At 37.3% G+C, this 25,976-nt stretch overlaps 1 protein-coding gene across 5 annotated transcripts in view; it reads right to left on the bottom strand.

Annotated features, from left to right (window-relative positions):
* Window positions 1–25,976, bottom strand: part of TXNRD2 (thioredoxin reductase 2) — a 94,448-nt gene that overhangs the window by 49,139 nt on the left and 19,333 nt on the right. For 2 of the 5 annotated variants that reach the window (XM_055797111.1, XM_055797113.1), the window contains exons 12-18: window positions 23,355–23,491; window positions 17,935–18,030; window positions 17,596–17,688; window positions 16,233–16,304; window positions 14,334–14,431; window positions 8,147–8,196; window positions 2,310–2,500 (exon numbers count right to left, since the gene is read on the bottom strand). In XM_055797111.1, coding sequence (XP_055653086.1) covers window positions 8,190–8,196; window positions 14,334–14,431; window positions 16,233–16,304; window positions 17,596–17,688; window positions 17,935–18,030; window positions 23,355–23,491 — 503 coding nt within the window. In that variant the 3' untranslated portion in view covers window positions 2,310–2,500; window positions 8,147–8,189. Of the gene's footprint in view, window positions 1–2,309; window positions 2,501–8,146; window positions 8,197–8,995; window positions 12,118–14,333; window positions 14,432–16,232; window positions 16,305–17,595; window positions 17,689–17,934; window positions 18,031–23,354; window positions 23,492–25,976 lie in introns of those variants that run through there. The other 3 variants (XM_055797110.1, XM_055797114.1, XM_055797115.1) reach the window with 3 other exon arrangements.

The following is a 25,976-nucleotide window of genomic DNA, read 5'->3' as shown; positions in this document are numbered from 1 at the left end:
AAAACCAGTCACCACTTGAAGCTAAGACATAAGGAACATTTAGTGACTCACCCAGGATCACACAGATGTGGCTTATACCAAGAATTAGATCCACCAAGCCATTCAACACCTCTGGATTGTTCGTTGAGGATTAGAGTGCATTTAGGAGTCCATTTTAATATATAAATGTAGGATCTGGAGCTATGATGGAATGGTAAATTAAATACTGAGGAGTTTGTCACATCTCTGTTCAAAGCAGGCTAACATTTCATGTAAGGAATTACATGCTTCAGACAGTTGCAATCATCTTCTGCACAAATAATTTAAGCTTACTTCATCTGTTGTATTCTGATTTAAATTTTTATTGGAAAAATAAATACCTATGTCGGTCACCAAACCAAATAAAACAAACATATTGAGTAGGGTCTATTATAGACTAATATGGAAACAAATAATCTGCAAGTCTGGTTTTATTTATAAGCTTATTTGAGTTTTTACTCTAGGCTCATATTAATCGGTTTGTGGTTTCCACATCTGTACTGCTGATGCCCAGTGCAGACAGCATGCCAAGTCAGACCTGGGCATCCTCCAAGCTCTAAATGGAAAACATGTGCTTCAACTCTAGCTACCTCAAGACAAGCAGGGCAAGCAACCTACCAAGTAACCACAGCGGGTGCAGCAGGCAGAGGAAAACTCTAGGGAGCTTTCTGAGGTGCCTGCTTGCAAGCTTCTTGCCTCTGACTTGCTCCAGGGGCAGCCAGGCTGCCGCCTGTATTATATTTTCTCTCTCTGATGATCAAGAGATACCAATTCCCTTCACAGCCTCCCTTTTCCTCTAGCTGTAGCTACAAATTCCCAGACTGGACCAGTTAGATCACAGTGTCAGCTAGTAATACATATTCTAGAGGAAGATGGAAGAACTCCTGCAGATGACGGCAACACAGTATCAATTCTTTCCAGAACCCTTGATTATTTTTAATATTTCTAAAAAGCATTCTGAATGTTCACAAGAGTCATAAATATATATAAAAAAATGCCCATGTCCCTTGTCAAGCCAAAATAGATCCAGCTGTTCTGTGGTGCTGGTCTCTGATTGCGGAGAATCCCTGTATTAATGAAAGATGTATAAAGGGAATCCCAAACTAGAAATATGATCTCTGCTAAAGACTGTTCAAACCAACTATTAGAGAATATTTCAGGGAAGTACGTGAATACAATGCTGATTCTCAGTACAGCTGAGATCCAGTCCTGAGAACCCATCTCCATGAGGACATATATCTGTACTGCTTGCAGATGCTTTTCAGAGCAAGCTGCTTCCAGACAAGCTTTGCTTTGTGCTGGTACAACATCACCAGAGTTTTGTGCCAGTATAACTGCATCACTGCAAACCTATCACCTGGGGCCCAATAGAACCTTGGCACAGTATGAGTGACAGACCTGCTTCTTCCTTGTGTGCAGGAGGGAGACCAGTATGCAAGCTGTAGCAAAATAACATATATGACATTAATAAGAAAAAAGGACGCATTATTGCTGGCTAGAAATTTGGCAGAGGCAGTCAAATTTATTCCCTGTGTACCCTCTGATGGTCACCTGCCAGCCTCTGCCACCTGTAGCAATTATCTCTTTCCTGACAAGTTTGACAAAAGTGACATATAGCAGTGCCATAAAGCATGTTTTTTTAAGTTACTATAGCATTGTCTCTGAGTGTTGTTCATATGGCAATGCCACAATTTGTTTTAAGAATTCAGAGCAGGGAAAGGAGGAATGTTGCGGGGGGGATAAAAAATTAGCACAACCTCAGTGCCCTAGCCATGTCAAAGGGAATCACTCCATCATCGATCATTCTCCTCCTCAGAGAAGTGCTTTGCCCAACATGACTGCTCCACTGGCTCCTAGGCAGAGGCAATTGTTATGAAACTGAGATGGCAAAGGAGCAGTGTCTGATAACAGAGAAGCACATCTGTCATCAGCACAGAAGGCAGTCATTCCTTGTGGCAGTGGCTAGAGAAAATAAGATGCAATTAACAATTAGCTTTGGTAAGAGAAGACAAAACCCTTAAAACAGTTTCTACTGCAGCAAATCAAGCCACAGACTTAGGAATTAATGGTTCAAAGTCTTGGTTCTTGCCTTCCTAGATACACCATAAGATGAAAGAGAGAGTGAATTTCTCCTGCCACTTCATTCTGGCTAGCTAAAACCTGCGGCTTAGCCATGGAAAAATGCCAACCTTACAACAGTTACAGGAAATGAGAATAGCTTTGCAGCATTTCCAAGCAAATTCAGCACACCTTCAGCTATGTATCTTAGGCATAAAATTCAGGCTTCTCACCCCAGAGAAGAAAATGGGAGCTTTTCAGAGGGTGTTGCACTGTCTTCTCTTCCCATAGTCCCCTCACAGCTCCCCCGTTTCTGAAGGTAGAATTAGATTCACTCAGAGCTCCTGGTCTGTCAAAGAGGCTTTGCTTTCATAGGTTTGACCTCCAAGCTGCATCTTCCTTCTCTCAAACTTCGTTAATGGTTCTGGAAAAACATGGTCATGCCAGTTAAACTGAAGGGTTTATTTACATTGCTTACTTCTAATCAACTCTTAAATACTGCTGTGAGTACAGCCCTGGCAACAACTGACCCAAGAAGCTGTGTCCTCAAGCAGTGAGTCTAAGCTACACTGTAGAAATAGGCATGATTCAGAAGACATAATTCCTAGAGGTAGGTCACATGCATATTGTCAAGTGCTGCCTCAGCAATGGATGGGATTTTTAGCTTAGAAATTACAGTAATTTAGATCTGTTGGACTTCACCTCCAGCAGACTAGATCCATGTAATTCAGATTAGCAATTCAGATGACTACATCTTCCACAAGCCAATACTTGAAAAAAAAGAAACAAAAGTGCTCCAAATTTTTTAACTAAGCATACAAAAAAAAGTGCTTGTATGATTATTTTTTGTAACTTCTAAGCATAAAAGAATATCTAACTACACTATCAGTGTTGCCCATTTGACAGATGCCGTTTAGGCACAGACTGGTCTGCATCAACAGCCATAGCTGCAGATTTTCCTAGAGCACCTATTACAAGACCCATCAGCATGCCTCTGGTGGGGCCACATATAGAGATGTGCAAGGATTATCATCAACTAACACATGAATAAAAGTACTGTTCCTGGTGCAAAGTCAGGTGTCTACTTCTCCCTAATACACCTTGGGTGTGGGTTAATTAGGACTCTCAAATGATGTTAAAGAACTATCTTGTTCTGTGGTTTCACAGTCTGCAGGTGCAGGAGACGAAACCCAGCACAGCCTACAGGCCTAGCTCAACGTCCTGTACAGTGTTGCCAGCCACTCTCCTCCCTCTTTCCCAATCACTTTGGTCTTTTGTGCCCTACAATGATTTCCCCTTCCATTCTCCAGCTTCTTTCTCTCCTTTGTCCATAGCACACTGCAAATTATTTGTGGTTACAATGATTAATTTCACAGCTCACACCTAATTTGACCCTAATAACTTTGCCTGCAAAGCGGCAAAAGGGACAATTCCTTGTTGATCCAGACAACTTATCACTCCATGAACACAATAAAAAGGCTGAGCTGGTTATCAACAGGGAGATGCCCATTAGTATTTTTACAGGCAGAATGTTGGGAGGTCCCTTATCAAGTGGGGGGAGAGAGCTGGCATGTACTCCAGGCACGCAGAGGGGAGGCAGACTGCTTTCAGCCTGCAAGGCCACACAATATGGGAAGTGGTCCCTTGAAAGAGGAGTGGGAAGAATGACAGATGGTTTGTGCCTGTGCATTTTTTTAGAGGACACCGGGTTCCTGCCATGGGAACAGCGTGGACAGTAAAGGCAGCGACTAGACGTGAAGAGTGACAAAGCAAGTCAGCCACGGACGGCCGTGGGAGGCCAGAGGAAATGCACCATTAGTCAAAGTTGGAGGAAAAATAAAATGCGATGACAACTGGGCCATTCACGTGCTTCCCCTTCAAGGACTGACCAGACCCTTCGCAACTCAAAAGACTCAAGTATCAGCTTCTTTTTCTCTTCAGCCAGGCTAATGTGCACCGGCACAATCTGAGAAACTCCCTTGTCACTTATATTAATTCTTATCTTGTTGTTCTTGGCTACACTTCACTGAAGTACAGTGAGGGAGAGTGCTTCAATCAATAACGTAGATCCAAGTGAGCACCCCCCTCTGCTGTTCTTAGGCATCAACTCAATAGCTTGAAGCAAATGTTCACCCAACTTGTGAACTTGAGAAATACTAGGACTTCCAGAACTACAGCGTAAGACAATGAGGTGGCCTCACATGGATGTTTAAGCCCCGCACATGGACAATCTCATCACTCCAGGGCAGCTTTCTGCACTTTGAGAATTTACTACTTGAAACAAAATGCGACCTAAGAGCTCTCAGGAGCCACAGTGACAGAAAAGGCAGCCTTCTATTTCACAAACCTCGAGGCGCTGTTGTCACATATTGTATATCTGATGCATTTTGTCATTAAGGAAAGATGATGCCCTTCAGAAGTCCAACTGTAAACACTCACAAATGGTTGGTCTCTTATTCTTCAACAGGGACTATACCACAGTGAGGATGGGACTTATTTACAACTGCTTCCTTTGGAGCTATGGCATTTCCAGATTTGCAAAGTACAAGGGAGTTAAAGGAAGATGCAAACAGAAGATCCTGAAATGTTCTCTTAATGGACTCTTACCCCATCTGAAGGGAATTAACTTAATAACATTTTAATAGGGCTAAGCAGGGCTAAAAGTAGCTAAGTAAAATAGAATGAGCAACTCGCAAAAAAAGCAGAACAAGAAAAATGCGAGGAGCAAGGAAGAATAAAATTAAATCCCTAATTAAGGACAAGAACTGAAACTTCAAGGTATCCTGAATACATGTAGAATGAACCAGGCCAAAAAACAATGCAAGCAAGTCTGAAGTGTCAAGAGAATTCTCCTTATTTTTCCTGTTTGAAATTATGTCTAAGAAATAAACTCAATGAGGATTAAAGAGGCAAAAATCAAAAGCACTCTCATAATTTAATTACTTCCCAGTCTGCTGTAAATTAAATAAGTCCCCCCCAAAAAAATCCTTTGACAATCTGAGAGCCATTTCTTAAGTCTCCAAAGCAGCCTGTATTCTTTAAATTGCTTCCTGTTGTATGGTTAATAATGTCTGCTTTCTATGGTACAGGAATCATTCATCTAAGCTAGCCAAACTGAACAGTGCTATCTGAGTATGAACACCCTGCTGCCCAAACTACTGTGCCTAACAACATCTTCCCAGTTATTTAGGAGTCTTTTGCCAGCAGAACATAAGTTGACTCCATTTCTCTAAGGAAAATGCTTGCACTTCCTGATGTTTTCAGCTGTGTTTGTACAATTTGCCTTTGTGTGAAGTTGAAAATTAATGCACTTCCTTTTGATCCTTTGAGACACACACAAAAAGGAAGATTATCAAGATTAAATAAAAATGCCAAGGCTCAATCCTTTGTCCCTGTTGAACAAAGGTGTTTAAATAAAGATTGCTGTTCATCACTAATTGCGTTACAAACTAAGGTGTCATGTACAACAGCTCAACCTCCTGCATAAAGCTAAAAGCTGCTATGTAACTTGTTGCTCTGACAGACAATAGAATACTGGTTGGCTGCATTACAGTTTATTCATACATTAGTAAGAGATAAAAACAAAAAAAAAGCCTTCAGTTCTGTTTTGTTAGGAGTACACCATGGAATAATATATTTGGGGCTTGCCTCACAGGGAGCCTGCAAAGAAAGAAAGGTTTTATTTATTTATTGATTTTTTTAAAAGCCTAAAAAGCTGTCTTTTTTAACTGTTTTCTTTCCTTGGTATTTTATCTTACTGGATTTGCATACTATTCTAATAGACAAAGACTGAACAGATATCTATAGACCTTTGTTTTAGATCTGAGTTATGTTACCACCTAGCTAATTTTAATTCCTCACACAGCTTTGGGAAAAAGAAGTCTCCTCGTGAAAGATTTAAGAAGGGATCTTGCTGTTTTGTTTTATGCCGAAACATGGAAGAACAAGCGTCGTTCCCATGTTGCTTTAAAGGGAAGAAGGATGGAAAAAACCCAACAGACTTCCAGGTCTTCGTATGATCTGAAGGAAAATAAGGGAGGAGGCACAGGAAAGGGTGAGTGTCTTTACAGTTCATCTTTCGTGGAGTATAAAGGGTTTCCTTAAATTATTATATTAGTATATTGGACATAGTCTACCACAAGCTACTGAGACTTTTACCTGGAAAAATTTCCCCCCACCCCCTCCTTGGAGATGCTGGTTCTGACAGGCTGCAACTCCCAGTACCTCTACCTAGCTAACAATGCAAAGCACCTTGTTCAAACAAGACTGGTCTCCATTTCACACTACCCCCCAGGGAACATCCACTTTTCTCTTCATACTATATCTTTCTGACTGATGCAATCAGATTCTGGAAACCTGCCTTATTAGTTTATATTCCAGCTTCTTACGAATGATGTTAATTTTCCATTGCAGGACCTGAAGATTTTAGATGTGCTAGATCTTGTCTGTAAGCCACAACAAAAAATGGCATGCACAGTACCATGTTTAGAAACGGACTTCAGTGAACAGTACTCCTTGCAAAGAACGTCTGGGGGTTACAAGACACTCTCCGAAGTCCAACAGTGCTCAAAACGAAGTATTTTACAGTTACACGATGAATAAATACATGTCTTTTTTTGTTTATTCACATGAGATATTCTGCCTAATTTCTGCACCAGTTCACTATCCTACCTGTTTTCTTCCTAGATCAGTAGTTTTATTCTAAGCCTTTATACTGTGATGGTAAAAAAGTTCCATTATATTAATTAAAGATTAGACCACGTTCTTTTGTTTCCACAGCAAACAGGATCTTATTCATGTTCCAAACAGAACATCAGTAGTTGGAGTACTGTTTTCTTAAGGTGCATATAAGATTAAAGACTGAAATCAGATGCAGTGTTGCCAAAGCCTTTGTAATATGCGTGTTTTTCATGGCAAGATGATTGACAAGAATTGCAGGAAGGTGCTGAAGGGGATATTTCACCTGGCCCATCAAAACTCAATGTAGAGGATTAGAACTAAGAAGAGCTGACAATATTGACTTTGAGTGCCACAACAGAAACAAAATTAGCTCTTTGACATGCAGTGGACAGAAATACTCCATTTTTTAAAAATTAGTTAGAGTAATTACACCATATCTATTGCATGAAGCCTGGAAGAAGAAAAAAAAAAAAAAGTCTGCTCTGCTGTTTCCTCTTTTCCCAGTTTGGCACTAGAATAAATGCATGCAAACCCAGTCTTTCTGCTGGAAGAACATCAGGAAAACTTTGTGCATAAAACTAAAAAACCTCTCTTAAAAGAGAGCACACATATCTGAAAGAATGAAAAAGTCAATGAATTTTATACAAGTTTACTTATTGCAAAACAAACTGTCTGCACTATGCTTATTAAAGGCATATTTCATTGCCTAATCATAGATGTCTATTGTACCTTTTATGTTTTGAATCATAATTGCAGTCTGTTCCCCAACTGTAATAATGAAAGACATTTTGGCATATGCTTATATTGATTTCCCTTTAACAAAGCACTTAAGACACATACTTGCATCCCAATGAAATAATGGTTAACATTAACTTTGAGTACATTGATTTCCCTGGGATTTAGACAAATGGCAATTTATACAGGCACAAAATTGCCTACTTCGTTGGATAGGCATGAGTCTCTGAAAAGAAGCCTTCAAACTTAAAAGTCTGTACAACGTGCAACTGTTTTGGTTAGAAATACATTGCACTATGGCATCTATGTTTTTATCAGAATAACTATGCTAGGGAAAAAAAAAAAAAAGTGTATCTGCTGTACTGAAATATCTTTTCCAGCTCCTGGTCTGGAACAATCTAAACTGCAGAAACATTTTCCAGTAGGTACAATGACATACAGTGCATGTATAAATGGGAAAAGGCAAAACTTAATTGTACACAATTCCTCAGAACTGAGAACAAGATATTATTAAGTATAATATAAATAATGCAGTATATTCAATTCCTAATTTATAAAGATTATCGTCTATATGCTGGTCTGCTATTCCTGTTTGCTTCAGGATTAAGTGGTATAAGAAAATAAGGAGAAAAAATATATCAAGAACTATGCTTACCTCATCCCTTTTTTTAGCCGCTGTTCCTAGCTATCCTAATTAGTTAGAACCTGCAATGGAATATTCCAGGAAATTAAAACAGATTAAAAATGCCTTTAAATAAAGTCAATATTCTTTCTCAGCATCAAATCCAGGGAATATACTGAGGTAATATTAAACTAGTCTGTTTCAGCAGCTCAGCATCACCCAACTTAATGGAACTTTTCATCAAATTAAGTGGATTTAAAGAAATACAAGAAAATTGAGATTAATTTGAACAGTGTAGTCCCTTTATTTTCTGACAAATAAGTTTCTCAGTTTTCAAATACTTTGCTAATCATTTCCTAATTAATTTTCCAACATTTTTACCTAGCTGTACCCATAGCTACTATTGACTTTGCTGCAGTACATTTTTTTTCCACAACATGTTCTAGTTTAAAATACAAAGTGAACAGCTAATGTTGAATATTTTAGCCCTGTATAATATTCTGATTATTATTATCTGATTATGAAGGGAGTTTACTCTTCAAGAAGCATAATAACACACACGGACTGTGAAAATACTCGTTAGACCTCATTAGCTGGAATAAACAGGGGAGTATTTGAAACCATACTTACCAAGTCTAGAGGTTCTCTTAACTTACATTTAAAATAAGAAGGTCATCCAACCTGGAATAATCTCCATGGCTATTCTGTTTACACATCAGAGACAGAGAAGTATCAACATTTCCTTATTAAAAGTTCTGAGTCTGTCTACTTCTGCATTTCTTTAACACATACCTCAACCAAGAAAAACAGCGCTAAGATCAAAAAAGAAATCTTTTCTAAGCAGAAGTCATATGTACAAAATTAAACAGATACAATCAAACATTTACTAGGAAAAAAGTCTTTATTAATTCATTAATTCACAACACAATAAATATTAGGATCATACATATGAGGGACCCAGCAATGCTCAGACTTGTTTGCACCATGGTGTGGTTTGACAAACTAGCCCTCATCAGCTGGCATCCTGAGAAGAAGCCTGACTAAATATTTTTTATATTTTTACATTTTCACATATAATCAGCGTACATCAGTCATATCAGTTGACCTTAGTCAGGCTTTTATAAACAATTCTTAAGGACTATCCCTGGGAAATCCTTCAGGAAAAAAAGCACAATCATTGTAGTTGTCGTATTCTGACATTAGCATTATACAGGTGTGAATGTATGTTCAATTTTACTTCAGGGGGCAACAATATTTTCCACTAAACAAGGAACAGAATTAGGCTGCTGTTCAAGATACAGGATCAATTTTCATGCAGTCCAGTCAGCAATTCTAAAACCAAAAGAGTTCTATTACTTCTGAGAATGACAACATACCTTACTTTCACACCCCTTACACACTGAGGACACGTTTCCTTGAGATCTCTTTACTTGTTGTCCTAAATCATGATTTTGAACTTTATGATGAATGAAATTAGCTCATCTTTCCATTGATTTGTCTGTAAGGGCAGACAACTCAGTCTGGTGGATACACTGGTAGGACAGAGAAGAGAAGCAATTTTCACGTGGCTAAACACCAGTGTTTTCATTTATGGGTACAAAAGGAACTATAATAGGTAATCACTAGGTTAAAAAAAAATTCTTGTATGCATACACATCACAGTTTAGTCAGATGTGGGATGATTCTCACAACAAAATCTCTGTAGATCGAGACACTCAGTATCTCAATGTTTTGAAATAGTAAGTAAAACATTACAAGAACCCCATAATTTACTACGAACTCTTATTTTTGTAAACAGCTGGGGGAATCTAGTAGGGTTTTTGGCTGTATCATACTTATAAGATGTTTATTAAAAGAAACAGGAACTTCTGAATCTGCAGGAATGCACACATTTATATACAGATATAACGTTTTCATATTTTTTTTCCTAAAGGCAGTTGCAATATTCAGGCAGTGTTTCAAGTAACACTTCCACTCAAAGTATTTAATTTCAACTACAGCTTATGAATGGGCATCAGCAGATCTGATAGGGAATGCCACTTGCAGTCAAACTGTATCACTCCTTCCTGTTTTATGGACCAAAAATACAGACCAAAATTGAAAACTTGTTAAAGAAAGCATTTAAGATTTCCTTTGTTGTTGTTTAAGTAAAAACAAATCTTTGAAAATGAAGTATTCCAATATCAATGAGATGTGATAAAAGTTATTACCTCAGACAAAAAGCGATCAGAAATTCCTTCTAATAGTTTCCCCAACAGGTACAATTCTTGTGGTAAAAAAGATTTCACACTTGAAATAAATCAACCATTTGTCTGTGTTGCATGCTGCAGCAGTGAAATAACAATCAAATTAAAACCAGCAAAGACATATATAAATGGTCATCAGACTATTCTCCCATACTATGGAACCAGCAGGACAGCTATGAAAATATCAAGTTGCAGACACAAAACCACTGATAAAAATTAACTGCAAAAAGGATACATTTTGTTTCGCCTCGAGTTGATCTCTTCTTTTCCTACATGTACTCACTATTCTACTGTAAAGGGTACAGTATGCAACTATGTTGACAACTCGGATTGATATTCAGTGGAGTTTGTGTTTGCCTTTGTCAGGTTACCTATTTAACAGGGTTCTGCAAAAGAGGACGGCATCACTGTCAGGTTTGTTTCTTTATTGCCACAAATTAGCCAGCATCTCCCCCTTCTGGACAGCAGGAATATAAGCAGAGATTTGCAACAGATTAAGGCTTTCTTACTCTGGCCAATATGAAAAAAAAAATAATTGCAGATAATTATTTTCTATCTTTGTTCTGAGCAGGACCGTTTCTTTTCTAGATAGCTGTTTAATATAGTTCCCTTCAGTAATATGTTTTATTAAAGTCAGACCTAAATCCATTCAGATGTAGTATCCAGCTCATCAGTGAGAAAAATCTTAAAACCAAACCAACAAAATCTATCATTGTGTCAGCTAGATTTCCGCATTCTATAAAACACAAAATGCTGCATGAGTTGGATTATTAGTGGGTTTGATTCTACTTGTCAGCGTTGCTTAATATATGGTGAGCAAGCAGCAATTTGTGAGATGTGTCAATTTATTTTGAATTGAACTGAATTAGAAATGTCAAGAGTAGGCAGAGAAGTCACCATAAAATTCAGCTCTTTCTTTAGCACCTCTGAGCTCATTCATTCTTAGCCATCACTATGTTATGACCAAGCTGCCACTGATTAATCCATTGGGATTCATCCAGTAGCAGCACAGCTTCAGTAATAAATAATTTTCTATTAAATTCCTGTACACATTGTATCTTAAAGAAAAAAAAAATCAAAGATGACTGTTTAGCCATTGTTACACACTCTGGGAACTTGTTTCTACTAGTGAGTACAGTCTCAGTGTTCAAGATTAGAATCAGGTGATGAGCTATCCAAGCACTTAGGAGAAAGTATCATCAGCAAAACTCTTAAGGGAGGCCCTGTCCACTCCTAGCATCCGTGTGGGCATTATGTGAGATACTTCTGTTGGCAGTCAGTCATGCCAATGGAGAAACTCAAATGACAACTGTTTAATTTGTAGATGGCCTCAGATGTTGCTGGCTTCAGTTATCTCTATATAAATTAAACTGATTATTCTCTAGCTCCCAGCCAGAGAATTATAGGCATTTTGAAAGAGAGAGATTTGTTACAGCAGGACTGCATTGGTTTTAGAACTGTGATGGTGCAACCACAATTTCTTTGTCTGGCTGTGAGAAAAGCCATCTACAGGGAGAACAAGAACAAGATTCCTGGAACTTGAACCGTTAAAGCTGTTTCAGCTCTAAGTGCCCCTTTTCTTTACAAATACATTTTGTGCTTTTTTTCCTTCTTTCCAGGGATGGTATTTAACCTCAGCAGCCTGTGACTGTTGCATCCAAGCCAGAACGTTTTGTAATGTGCAGTTTGGTAATTTCTTCAGCACAGGTAGGGTGAATGCCAATTGTCTTCATTAGTTGAGGATACGTAGCACCACATCTACACCAAAAAAAAAAAAAAAAAAAAAAAGTCCTAAAACATCAAAGTAATTCTGTTCTTGTCCACTTTATCAGGTAGAGGCCTTGCATTTCTTCTCCTAACAATGCTGTCAATTTTTCTCAGGCACTTAAACAACATCATTTAAATGTCTAACTTCACAACACTGTTAGTTACGGAAGAATTGTCATAAGAGTCAACACAGAGATAATTAAGCAATTTACCCCAACTCACAACTGAGCCTATGGCAAAAACATATGACAAAACTGCAGCCTTCAGCTTTTCTTGTGCATACATGTGTTTCACTAACCTTGACTCCAGATGGAAAAACACACACATATTCAGAGGAAGAAAATCTTAATTAGGACTGCTGGAAAGGATCTACTGAAGGAAGCAATACCAGAATATTCTTCCATGATCTTAGAGAAAGTCTGGTGCTTACACTGAAATTATCAATGCTATAAGCAGGAGGAAAAAGTCTCTCATTTGAAAAAACAGAAAAACAAACCACCAAAACCCCCTTGAGTTAAAATTCCACTTGCTTAATTCCTTTAGTTGTTCAATAACATTCTTAGACTTGATGACTTTCCTTTGAGCTGCTATTCCTGGCAGGTCATGTTGTAAGAATAGCTGAAATGGCCCTGAATTCAAGACTTGTTTCAAGCTCTTTATGGAATAATGTTCTCTCCCTCTATAAAATACAGGGAAGAGAGCCATAGATGTCTCCTGGTGTCCCCACCTACATCCAAAAAATGCACCAAGCAAAAAGTCATTGCTGAGCAGAAGATGTTACTGGAGTACTAAGTGGGAAGGGAAGATGGAAAATCATCCTTTGGTGAGCCTGAAGTAAGACCTATTATTTGACAAAGGAGAGCAGCAGCTTTTACAGCGGGTGTTCCACATTGAAAGCTCTGGATTTGTGAAATACAATAGAAACCAATACAAGAATCTGACCTGCTGAATACCTCTCACTGTGGCTAAAGTTTTAATTTCCCTCAGGCAAGGCAGAAAAGCACTCCAGTTTCATGTGCTTCCTTTTCACTGGTTATTTTGGATAAAACTTCAAAACAATGACATCCTAAAAATGTAGTTCTAGAATCTATACCACTGGCAATTAATGGACTACAAACACATGTTGAAAACGTGTACTGAGGGTACACTGCAATCAGTGATTTCCAAGATATTCCTCACATGATACTTGCGGTCCTGCCTTCTTAATCCTTTCTGCTTTTCATTTATGCTAGTCACTCACAAATCTAAGACTAAAGCTGCAATAAAACGATGATGATAGGAAAATGAACTAACACTAAAACTGGGGGTGATTTCTTGTGTACCAGCCTACTTTCTTCAAAGACAAGTTAAGAACCGTAATTTAGTAATGTAAATACACGAATCAACATTTCTGAAGATGTGAATCAGCAATAAGAAGGGAAATGGAAAACCAACTAAGAAATAATTATAGCACACAAGAGGCATAGCAGGAATTCTCCATTTAACCAGAGAAGACCCAGAATTATTCCTTATTCCTTCCAAGGGAGGACTTCTATATAAATATTTGAAAAAAATCTTACACAAGATCAGACTACAAAGGTTCACCTACTTGGGTAAGTTATTGCAATGATCAGATAGCTCCAGACAAAAAGTACCTCCCCTCTCCCATCATCCTACAGAGGTTTCTTTCTTACTTTATCATATTATGGTTAGCTTATACCCCAGAAATATAAAAATTCATTGAAGTCCTTGCTAAGCTTTTGAGGAGCAATGGCTGTGCACATTTAAAGATGAGATTAGGAAAGGTAATGCTTGACAGGTGTAGAGAAAAGTTGTAATGAAAAGCACAAGTACACTTTTTAAATAGTTACTTGCAAAACTGTATGATTTCCTATCCTGTGCACAGAATGCAAAAGAAGCCACACTCTGAAAAAACCTAACATTACTAAAGTTAATGCAGCATTTCATTTTTTGCTTTAACTATATCAAGCCAACAATATATTTTCCTCACTTATTCCTTAACTATATCCAGTATTACAGTAACTAAATCCAGTACATCTTAATGAAGAACTGCAGTATTTTTAGTGGAAATATGTGCAATACTACATAAAAGTAACAAAAAGCATGGATTCTTTATAGTGTTGCCAAAACTAGGCAGCTATCTTTTATAATCTTACAATAACTTAAAAAGCAGGCTTTAGAAGCTAGAGACATTCTTTTGTACTTACTTGATTCCAAGAGCAAATCCTTGAATAACTTCGCCTGCATTTGGTCCAATGAAATGAAGGCCAAGTATTCGTTGGTCTCTCTCTCGTAAGCACACCATCTGAAAACAATACATTACATAGAGATCTTTTCTTAGAACATTTAAAGATAAGACATGAAGTGAACTGAATGAAACTGAAGCACCCCAAGACCCTAGTTCAGCTGTTTATTCCCAATATGCCAAGAACTTACGCACTTGCTTAAGTTTTACTGACTTCAATAGGTCTTATGCTTGTCCTTAAGCACTTTCCTGAATCGAAGCTTCATTACTGGACTTCAAGGAACCACTGACAATGATAATTTTTGGTAAATAGGATACTTTGTTGTTTGTCAATTGTATGAAATCCTCAAAATACCTCCTGTAGCCTAGCAACCACACTGGTGTTATTTTGACACTGAATGGCCACCTTAGCAGTTCTCCAAGCCTGTGCAGTTATTCCCAGCAGTTAACCAGCTGTATTTCCAACAATGACTGCTACCAAGGATATTTTGTGGCTTTGTGATTCAGTCAGTAAACACAGCAGCATGTCTGGTGAGATACATTTACCACATCAGCCCCATAACCCGAAAAGGAGTCAAGCCTTAGAAGCAGCCAAAGATGAAGTTAATAAGTATCTGTGAGGCCTGAGTCACTGCACACTTACCTTTTATTAGAGACCTTAATGAAAACTTTTTGGTTCTTTTAAGGACACCATCTTTATAATTATGAAAAGAAAGTCAGTCTCTCCCTTTGTCCTCCCATCAAGCATTAAATCATCACTAATTTAATAGGTTCTCCTATTCAGTAAAGGCTTGGATTCTTTCCTTAGGAATCCCAAGAACAGCAGCAATCCTGATGTGGTACTTAAAACTTTGGAGTTTCAAACTCTATTGCAAGAGGGTTTTTTCTTTAAAACTCCTCAATATTTAATGCTTTTTCATGTGTTTTGGGAGTTTAGTAAGGATTATATTCAATATCATGTAACAACTACTATGGTATTACTACTTTACCCTCAAATATTTACTTTCATTGACATAATTTAAAGGGAATAGCTACAAAGTAGCAGCATCATCCTAGTTGCACTGGTACTTGAGACAGAAATGCAAGCTACAAAGGCACGTAACACAAATCAGTTGTGACAAAATACAGTTAGAAAAACTGGTTGCAACTATTGACAAGGGATATTCCTTATACAACACAATAATAACAACCTTGATGGACCTACAGAGGTTGCTAATTTATTCAAAACAGACTGTTCCTTGATACCGAGGGGAAAAGAAAAATAAAAAAAGAGAACTGTAATACGTTCTACAAACACTACACCTTATCTAAGGTCCTCTACTATGGGCAAGTGCATCAAAAACCTTTTCAACACTGAAGCAACTGGATTGCTCTAGGAGAAGACACATTTCAAGTCCAACACTTTGGTCTAAGCCAAGAGGGTTTTGTTTTCATGAGTAAGACTGAATAGTTACTCTAGTTTTGTAAGCCTTATGCTTCATCTTTTTGAAGGTAGCATACTTTACCCAAGAGACAGCAACTCAGATATTACATATAAGTAGTTAAAAACTTTGGTGCGGGAAGCAGAGATTAATCTTTATAGAATTTGGAATATTTCTTAGGACCTTAAGAGCAGTTCAAAGATGGTTTCAATCAGCAGAATGTCAGCTCTGAAAAATGCTAATATCTGTACAGCAATTTCAAGATGCAATGGGATATGTAATGAATAATAAACATTTGAAGTTACACTAGAGAAACAGGCTGTCACCAAGAAAATCATCCATCTTCAGAGGGTTTTTTGTCAAACAGTCCTCCTTAAAGCTGGCTGTACCATATCTCTTGTTTTAAGTTAAAAGCAAGTTAAAAAGCTTACAACACTCACTTTCATATAGCATTGAGTTGCATCTCTTTCAGCCACTGTAAACTCTAAAGGTTTATAATATGCATGGTATACCTGGTAGAGAAAACAAAAACATTTTGCGTTAGAGTACTATTATGTCAAAACTTGCTATTTAGTATTATAATCATTACTATTAATACGTATTCATAATGTTGTAGAAAAAACCTGTTCATTGTTTTCAAGAACAATATAGAAAGCACCGTAAGAGTTTAACACAAGCCTTTCTTGATGAAGCATTTGATTTAAAAAAATCTGAAAAAAATCACACATAATCATGTTACTTAAACCAGTACACCTAATTAAAAATGTTTTGTTTATTTAAGCTTCTCCCTTGTTTACCAAAAATAATGAGATCCAAGAGGCTTTTCATATCTATAAAAATTTATACCACAAGACAACCCAAACTGCAATTTTTGCATTCTTAATAGTAAATGCCTATTTTTTCATTAATGATTTTGCCTGGGGCTCCAAGCTAAATCCATCAGATGAACTCACTCTCCAATACATACATAACATCAGCATCTTATGACACACACACACAATTGTCTGCCTTAATCAGATGAGAACAATTGTTTTACAGTAATTTATATCATTCTAGATGGCACTAGCATCCAGAAACCCAAGATAATAGTTCTGGGACAATTTCCGAAGTATAAACTATTTCAGAATCGTAAGAGACAAAACTAATAACTGACTGGACATGAAGTGAAATATTGCATTTTATATTTCCATAGCTTACCAAGTCATATGCTGACAGTCTTTTTGAAGAGTGAATAAAGGTAACACAACATACTTTTTCAAGGGTAACTTGTTTGATTTTGTCTTATTATAGAGTGATTGTGAATTTCTTCACCATGAGTGCCTTAATCTCATTCCTCATATCGGCAGGCTGAGTGTGAACATATGCCATAACAGATTTCTTCCTCAATATGCAATGCCCAGGCATATTATATCAAGACTTTTTAGCCACAAAGACACTTAGCAGCTTTTGTGACTCTTTCTGGGGACATCCTAAAACTTTAGACTAAAGAATATGAGCAGCAATTCTGATAATTAAAAGGAACGTAATCACTATATGGTGATGCTGCACACTATAACTTACTAAAATGGCAGCTAGTCTAAAACTGTCACACCCTATCAATAATTTTAAGCCCACTTGGTAACAGTTTCCATTGTGACCTGCTGCAACACGTTTGAAGTCCTGAGCTTTTCTGAAGACACCAACTCCCTAACTGCAAACATAGCAGTTTGGGGACCAAAAATTTTGCCTGACTCAACAGTGAAACTTCTGTCTTTTCATAGTGCAACTCTGACATTAACTATAAAATCAAAAATGTTTTCATACCTCAATATTATCTGATCCATAACATTGCACAGCTGCTTCTTCCGACAGTCCAACACAACCATATTCCAAGGGAGTGAAAACTGTAGTAGGTACCTGTTTGCGAGAAGACAGAAAGTGTTACTGTTGAACCATATGAAACAGCTGCATGGCAGATACAGGGTAGACTTTTGCATGACTGAGAAGTGTAACTCTGTCACACACATCTACTTTGGCTACTGTCAAAGATGGATTCCAGATGACAAAATGCAATTCCTTTTAAAATTCTTAAGGGGGGGGGGCTAGGGAAGGGGAAGAGTGTAAGATTTGGGTTTTATTATTGAAAAAAAAAAAAAAACTCACATTGTCATAGTCCATCAATTCTGAAGACTGGCCAAAAAGACGCTGAGCCAGCAGTTTTCCTGCAGCTATTGCTGTGGGTGTTAATTCAGGACGGCCCTAAGAAGAGAGCACAAAGCTTTGTTTTAACAGAGAGAAGTAGCATCCAAGGATATCTCCTGGGACAATGGTCAGAGGAAGGCCAAATCTTTGGAATTCCAGTCTAGTAGCCAGGGCTCCAAAGAGAAAAGTCAGTAATAATTTCTGTCTAAACATGCTTTTAAGTCTCTGAGTTTAGTATCTGTCTTAATGCAGGGGAACACATGCAATGAATGTGTCAAAATCTTATAGCACTCTTGAAAAGCAGAGGATATTCACATGCTAACCATTCATTTCCCCCTTTCTTTCCATAGTAAGCCATTAAGAAATTTTTTAATGGTCTTTTTAAAGCAGAAAAAGCCTAATACAAAGCAACAGTATTTTTATAACATCAGACCTTTTTAAAAAAAGTTGTCTGTCTCATTTTTACAGAACACAGGCACAAAACTTAGCTGTTTGTAGCACTATTACTGATTTCCTATGTTGGTCCTGGATCAGAGAATTGGAACACTATTTTGCTAGCACTGCAACCTGTAGGTTGAGTTGGTCCTAATCTCAGGCTCTGGTATTAGAGAGGGGCTTGAAAAGGATTGCTATTGGCAAATGCTAACTTCCTGCAAATGAGAAAAGGAATGATAGTAGGATATGATCAGGACATGTTCTAGTTCACGCCATGCATCCCAGGTACTTTTCATATCCAAACAGGACTATGCAGTGTGCCAGAACCCTAATTTTGAGTGCTGGCGCAATACCACTGGAGCATCAGAACCCCAGTGCTACTTTTAAGGGTGCTGGAAGGTTTTGCAAATTTAAGTGAGGCATTTTCAAAGGAATTTTTTGAAGTCTGAGGAAGAACAGTCCATGTAAGTTCATAAGATCTAACAAACTTCATAGATCTAGTAAAAGTATTATTTAAGAGTTCATTCAAGACATATCATCAAGATGCTTGTCTGAGATAAGGAGAGAGGTAACAAATCTAGAAGGAATGTGGAGACACAAGAAACCTGTAACTGAGAAACACCTTTGAGGGACAACACAGAATCTTTTATAAAATGTGTGAAGTTCTAATTCATACAGGTCCTATCCAGATACAACACTTGTCACACTCCTGCAGAGCCCCACTTAGAGGCAGCCATCCAATAAGCCCTTAAAAACAGTTTTCAGCAGCAAATAAAATAAGGAATCCTCACCACACACATTCAAACAAATGAAACTTTTTTTCATTATCCTAAGGGTTTTTAGCATTTCCTGGAATCCATTCCTTTTTCCCAGCTTATCTTTTCTATATGTTGCTAGATAGATTCTGTACATGGTAACAGCCACCATTTACTTCAGTACACATACCATATCAATTATGTGCACATTAATATGCATTTATGCTTTTATCTGTACTAATAACCACTTAAGTTAAAATTTCCATTGCAAAAAAATCAAAACTGAAACAACATTATGTTTCACCTGATAACAGAATCTACAATTCTAATTGTTGATGAATACTAACCTATTTTTCACCAGAGTTCATGACAAATCACAAAACTGCAAGTCTATCCCTTTTCCCCCACTAAGATCCATCAAGTCATGGTTTTTCAAATCCAGCATTTTGACTTTCAAGTCTGTAAATGTCATTTACCAGATTAAATTTGCCATTTGTTTTTTCTTATACACATTTGCCTGAAACATGGCTGTCAATCATTTCTGCTGCAGGAAATACAGATGTTGTTTTGGCATTCCAGAAATGAATAGAAGATTGGAACGAGAGATAAAATTGTGAAAGCACTGCCATGCATTCCATAAAACCCAACTAATTACTAAAACATCCATGCAGATAAAGCACAATTTCTCATAAACAATGACTTAAAGACCTTCCTTGGTAAATATTTGAAAAGAACATTCACTTTGCAGTCATGTGTAGAACTACTCAGCTGATTATTATGGATACGAATTGTTCATAAGAATCCTCCAATGTATTATACATTTAAACGAGATAGCTCCTAAGAGAGTTTAAAAAGCTTTGAAGTAATAACACAACTCTTTTTGGTCTCACTTCTATTCAAAGCAACATACTGTACATTCCACCTTCTCTACAAATCTTTGTTATAACACCCTTTGAAATATGACAGATGTATAGTGGCACGATCACATGATAAACTTCCTTCTGAGAGAACTTCTTTATAGTGTGTGCCATGCTTTTCAACGTGGATACCACTGCAGGAAGAATTTTAACAGAGTTTGCACCAGTGTGTGTGTGTGGGGGATCAAACTAAAACTCCAGCTTGATCTTCCTCATCCTGATTACAGAAGATGAAAAAGCCTAAATGAAATTTCACCTGTTTTTGAAAACAGTATTTTGCCAAACCTTGAAAAACTTTTACTTGAGGGCAGACAAACAGACTGACCTCCAGAAAGTTTATTTCCCCACCTTTTCTCCAAATGAACAGCTTGGATAACATTAGGATTCTGTTTGCCATACAAGCGTGCAACAAGACACTCACGCACACATAGTTTCCCATTTGTGCCAGCTGGGTACGACTCCCAAATGAAAAGTTATTCTGAGCATATCAGGAAACCTGCCATTCCCCACTCTCATTCCCCTTCCAGCTAGGGCACTGAATTAAAGAGTAGTTCTTACTATTTGGTAACAATTCAGTGTATATTCAGTATGGCATGGTAAAGGAGGGAGGAGGAGACTTGAGAACTACTTGCAAAGATATGAGCAATAGCATTTTATGGCAGCAAAAAGACTCTGACAGGGAGAAAGCAAAGCAAAGAGAAATCCTGAGCAGGAACACTGGAGGGGGAAAAAAATAATCTTATTATTATAAGCAATATTACAGATCATTGATGCTCATTCATAGGAAACAAGATTCCCCTTCCTCTGCTCTTTTGGTAGGTCTCATCTAGAAGTTATCACGCACCAAGATCTACAGCTTTGTGGTTCTTAGCAGGATGCATTTGATTCTTCTGTGTGTATTCTTGGAGATGTGCACCAACACATTACTTTCTTTCACAGCTGGCTCCCACGCCAATGAAATTTATTACCTAAATTAATTCTGCTTTTTTTAAAAAAGACCAAATTAATTTAAGTATTCCAATAAATAAACTTTATTGCTCAGCAAGTGGAAATACATGGCTCACATTGTACTAGGGTAAGATAATGGCAATAATTCCTTCTATCTTGAAACTCTATAAATGCATGAGTACTACACTGTGATTTCTTTAATTCCCTATATTGAGTCCATATGAAGATAAAACCTTAAGAGAATATTTCTACAGAGCACTGATTTAACTGTTCAGGTTTTCACCAATTGTACACTGGATACAGTATGGAACTGTGGGGGTTTTTTTAACACTCGCATGTAGAAGTGCCTATTGGACGAGTCTAGTTCAAAAACATGCACTAATAAGGACAAAAGCAGGAAAAGGAAATCCAGGTTTTAACAACAAAATTAAAATGACAAATAAATGAAGACCTGATTTTCTAGATCCAGAGTAGTAAAGAAGAGAGCATCTTGCCTCCAACTTTATTTCTTACTTGACTAAATCCTCAAAAGGCAGAAAACAAGAAGCACCCAAAAGGAAATTATTTGCCCAAATAACACTGTAAACTGGCAGCAAAATAAGCAACAGAATCTAAGGCCCTGCCAGCACTGCGTCTAACAACTGCTTCTTCAATGAAATTAAAAAGACACATTTGGAAAGCAGGAGGCCCAAACCAAGGCATATATCAGGGACAAGCAGGTGTATGAGGCCATTGTGAGCAGGAAGATGACTTCAGGAAATATCCTAGAGCAAGAAGTGTCAAGTACAGAGGGAACCTGTATGTGAAGAGAGAAGAAAGGAGAGAAACTGTATATAATCCCAAAGCTCTGAGTGACTAGACAGGACAGAGAAGCTGCAGAGAGTAAGAAAAAAAACAACAACAGTGAAATAGCTGAGCAGGAAAGAGTTTTAACACCATTTAAAAGGAAATGGCAAGTCATTCGCATGAAGATGGAGACAGACAGGAAGAAACACATGTCTACATACAGGGGCAGAGGTCAGGAATGGTCAGCAGATTTATGAGATTTAAGTGTCTCTGGCAGTTCCAGAGTCCAGTCAGAAATTTGCAGGACTGGACTGTTCCCAAGACATTATGTAACCTGTTACATCTCTTCAAAAACTCGGAGCACCTGTAGGTTTTATAAATTTGAGACATGTAAAAGATTTTAAACATGGCAAAGTGAGAAATCTTTTAAAGGTCTCTCAAATTATACTATATATGGTGTTTGAATATTGCTACAGTATTTAGATCTACCACTTTTAAAACTGATGCCTTCACTATATCAAAACCAATCTTGATATGAATGCATGTACTCAATTTCAGTAAGCTCAAGAACAGGTGAGAAAATTCTGTGTCTTGCAATGCCCAGCCTTTATATTCTACATACTGGCCCAGATTTTTCAGGAACAGCAGGCAGCTGATGAAAACATTCTCCTGCAACTGTACAGTTCAGAATCCAGACAAACACTATTTTTTATGAAGACAACAAATTTGAAGATACCTAACTTACAGTAGATAGTCTTGAGTTCTTCTGTAAACTGAAAATTGAGGGGTTGCAAGTATCCGAGTGCACTTTGATCAGGACAAGACATTCTTATCATAGATGACTGTAGATTATCAATAGCACTAGATAAAGATCACAGAATTCTGGGTTTGTTTATTTTGCTTAAGTTATAATTTCCCCTCCTTTAAAAAACAAACAAACAAATAGCTACACCTCATGTTTACTTGGCATAATCTTTCACAAATCATGAATAGAAATCAAACGTATTTATATTTGCAGCAATTACTTTTTCTTATTCTAGAGGAAGATACTTTTGTCAGAAGCATTTTGCATGGGGGAGCAGAAATGCTGTCTTGTCACTAGTCTCAATTCATTTTTAGTATTTTGGAGGTTAATTACAGAACCTGTCATGGTCATTGCCAGTTATGTGTATTTAACTCCAGAAGGTAAAAACTGCTTTCAGTCAGCATTCATAGGCAGTATGAAGTCATATGTCTGAGGTGATAAAAACATTATTAGAAAGATAACTGAAGTGATAAAGACGTTATTATTAGCCTCTGACCAATAATGCATTCCCTGATAAACATCAGTAATAATCTCTAATGCTGAGATACTTAACAAGATCCATGTGAAGGAAATTACTGACCCAGGTGGCTGGCATAAACACTACAGCTTTGCAAAATGAAAAAGAGCAAAACACTAAGATATATGCTAGTGCATGACAACATCTAGGGACTACTTATTAGTCAGGAACAAAGTTGGCTTCCTGTTATTGTAAAATAGTTTATGTAGACTCAGTACCTCTGTTATGTCTCCAACTGCATAAATGTGAGGAACAGAAGTAGCTTCACTGGCATCAACAATGATCTTTCCAGTTTCAGAATTAGTTTTCACTCCAACTGTCTTCAAATTGAGAGTCTCAGTGTCAGGGGCTCGGCCTTAAGCAAAAAAAAAAAAATAAAAAATTAAGAACTATTGGAAAACTTCAGCAGTGTTAATTTAAGAAGCTAGCATACTCCACTGTAGGTTTCCAAGAAACCTATTCTTTGATAGGCCATATAGAAATGTAACAAAACTTTTACTGGAAAAGCTGCAAGGGTGGAAAGTATGGATATGGATTTCTTTGTGAAAGGAGCTCTGTTACTACTGCCTTCACTCAGAATATTTCAGTGAAAGTTATCCTTTAAAAATGTGCAGGACAACATCCATTGCAAGAAGTGCAAAACCCCCGTGGTTTAATATTTATTACACATTCTGAATTCAGTTTCCTAATGTAGCATGAATATACATAGAATAACTAAGCAACTTGTACACTGAAAATTTCCAATAAAAATTAATTGAATAGTATTCAATACTAACAAACAGCCTGTTGTGCACGCTTCAGGACAAAAATTATTGAAAATGCTGTTCAATGTCTAGCATTCCTGAAGTCCTCTTTTCTTGTTATCTGGTACACTTACCTTAAAGCTTTTTTAGTTCCCTCAGCTTGGATGAAAAAGTTTACTGAATTCGTTCTCAAATCCTTAATGCCAAGACATTTAGCTCAATCTGTGTTTGAGCTATTTCTGCAGAGTTTAGAAACACTATTCCTGGAGTTTAGAAACACTATTTTAAATGGGTTTAAAAACAAATGAAGCAAATTCTACCAAGCCTGGATTTTATCACAGCTTCCTCTTCCAATGATTTTATTATCTCATCTTTAAAATATCTTTAAAATTTTTATTTTATCATCTTTAAAATATGTATTTTTGTAGTGTTTTCTGCATAGAGTTACCACTTAGACCACTGAATTCTTGATAATATTACACTGAGCTTTCTATAGAATATCTAACAAAGCAATTCCTGGCCCAGAAATTGAAATCTTAACTCCTATCCCATTTTTCAAATGCGTTTGAAGGTTAGTAAGCATAGTGAAATTATCAGGTACTCCCAAAATTTGTAGGGACACACAGATCACCTGAACATATCCAAATGAAGGAAACTGCAACTGTTTTTAGAGGCTATAAATGAATTTGGATGTAACTCCATCTACATATATAGGTCTCCTTTGCGTGAGTCATGGTTTTGTGTTTGATGTTAATACAGAGCTATAGCAAAGCAAAAAAGGGAAATGTGTTTTCATTATAAAAACAAGCTCTTTGATGTCAATGTAGGAAATTATTAAACAAAAGGAAAACCTGGCCTGTCAATACAGACCTAATTATATGTAAACATATGATTCACTGCTTTATACTTCTGCCATATAGCCAGGCCCCTCAAACAATGTCACATCTGAATGCCTCTGTAAAGACTTCTGTGTATTAATTTCATCTGGTGAAACCAACACTTCCTCTGGGAGTACTGACTGAAGCTGTCGGCACTTGGCTATCTGTCTGTCTTCCCTTCTGTTGTCCCCATGGGATGTTGATCTGCTGTTCCTTCTCTGCCCCTTGCTCCCCAGTCCTGATGCTATCAGGCAACAAAAATAATAAACCTCCAGGACCTTATCTTGGCTCGGATGTGAAACAACTTCCTACCGTTGTATTTCTTTGTGTATTGAGAGTAAAGCCTGGATATTCTGCAAATGGACAACTAATGGGGTTTTCTAGTTTCCCCTTTTTCCTGCCAGGCAGAGCCAAGAGAAAGCTTAGCACGCAATGGCAGGCACTGAAAGAGGAAAAAAAGAAAAACTATCAATAGAGTAATTTAAAAACCTGTGACAACAACAGCTGAGTTTATCAAATCTGCAGGATAACACTTAACCTTTCAATTCCAGTCTATTTTAACACGTGTACAGCTTGGTATTAATAGCTAAGTGTTACAAAAAAAGTGCTGCTACTCATAGTGAAATTTCTCTCTCAACTTTACTGCCCAAATATTATTTCTGAAAGCAAAAATAAAACTTAAAAAAACTGAACTGAAGCTTTATTGGCTTTTAGCCCCATGCTGCCTCACCTCCATAAACCAGAATTTACACTTACTGATCAAATTCAGTAGCTTCGGTTCATGATTATCCAAAGCGTCTTGGTAAGTTTTAATGTCAAATTCAGGAAATTTTGATATTTCCCAACATTCACTCAGTTATATTATAGAATCAGTTCTCACCATTTCTCAGTAGTAATGAATTAGAAGAACATTTTTTTCATGTTATTTTACATTTACAGTACCAAGAAAGCGTTAAGTTTACAGCTTATTTCTAAAATCCAGAGGGCAATACTCTATCAAATCCTACCAGGCATGCAACACAGAGATGCCAGCCCCTCTTCCCCTAAAGCCAGCACACGTGCTTCTAGTTTGAAGATGTCCACTGCCCTGGAACTGCCACAGTGCAAGAAGTTGATGATTGCATAAGACACAAGATAGATTTAGCTTTTATTCAAAACAGCAAGATATAAGACATCTAGAAGAAAGGTGACAATTCAAACCTGACCATTAAAAGGTTAC

This window comes from Falco peregrinus, chromosome 2, assembly GCF_023634155.1.
Source record: "Falco peregrinus isolate bFalPer1 chromosome 2, bFalPer1.pri, whole genome shotgun sequence".
Taxonomy (NCBI): domain Eukaryota; kingdom Metazoa; phylum Chordata; class Aves; order Falconiformes; family Falconidae; genus Falco; species Falco peregrinus.
The sequence above is the reverse complement of the archived record's forward strand: the minus strand, read 5'-3'. Positions and strand labels throughout refer to the sequence as shown.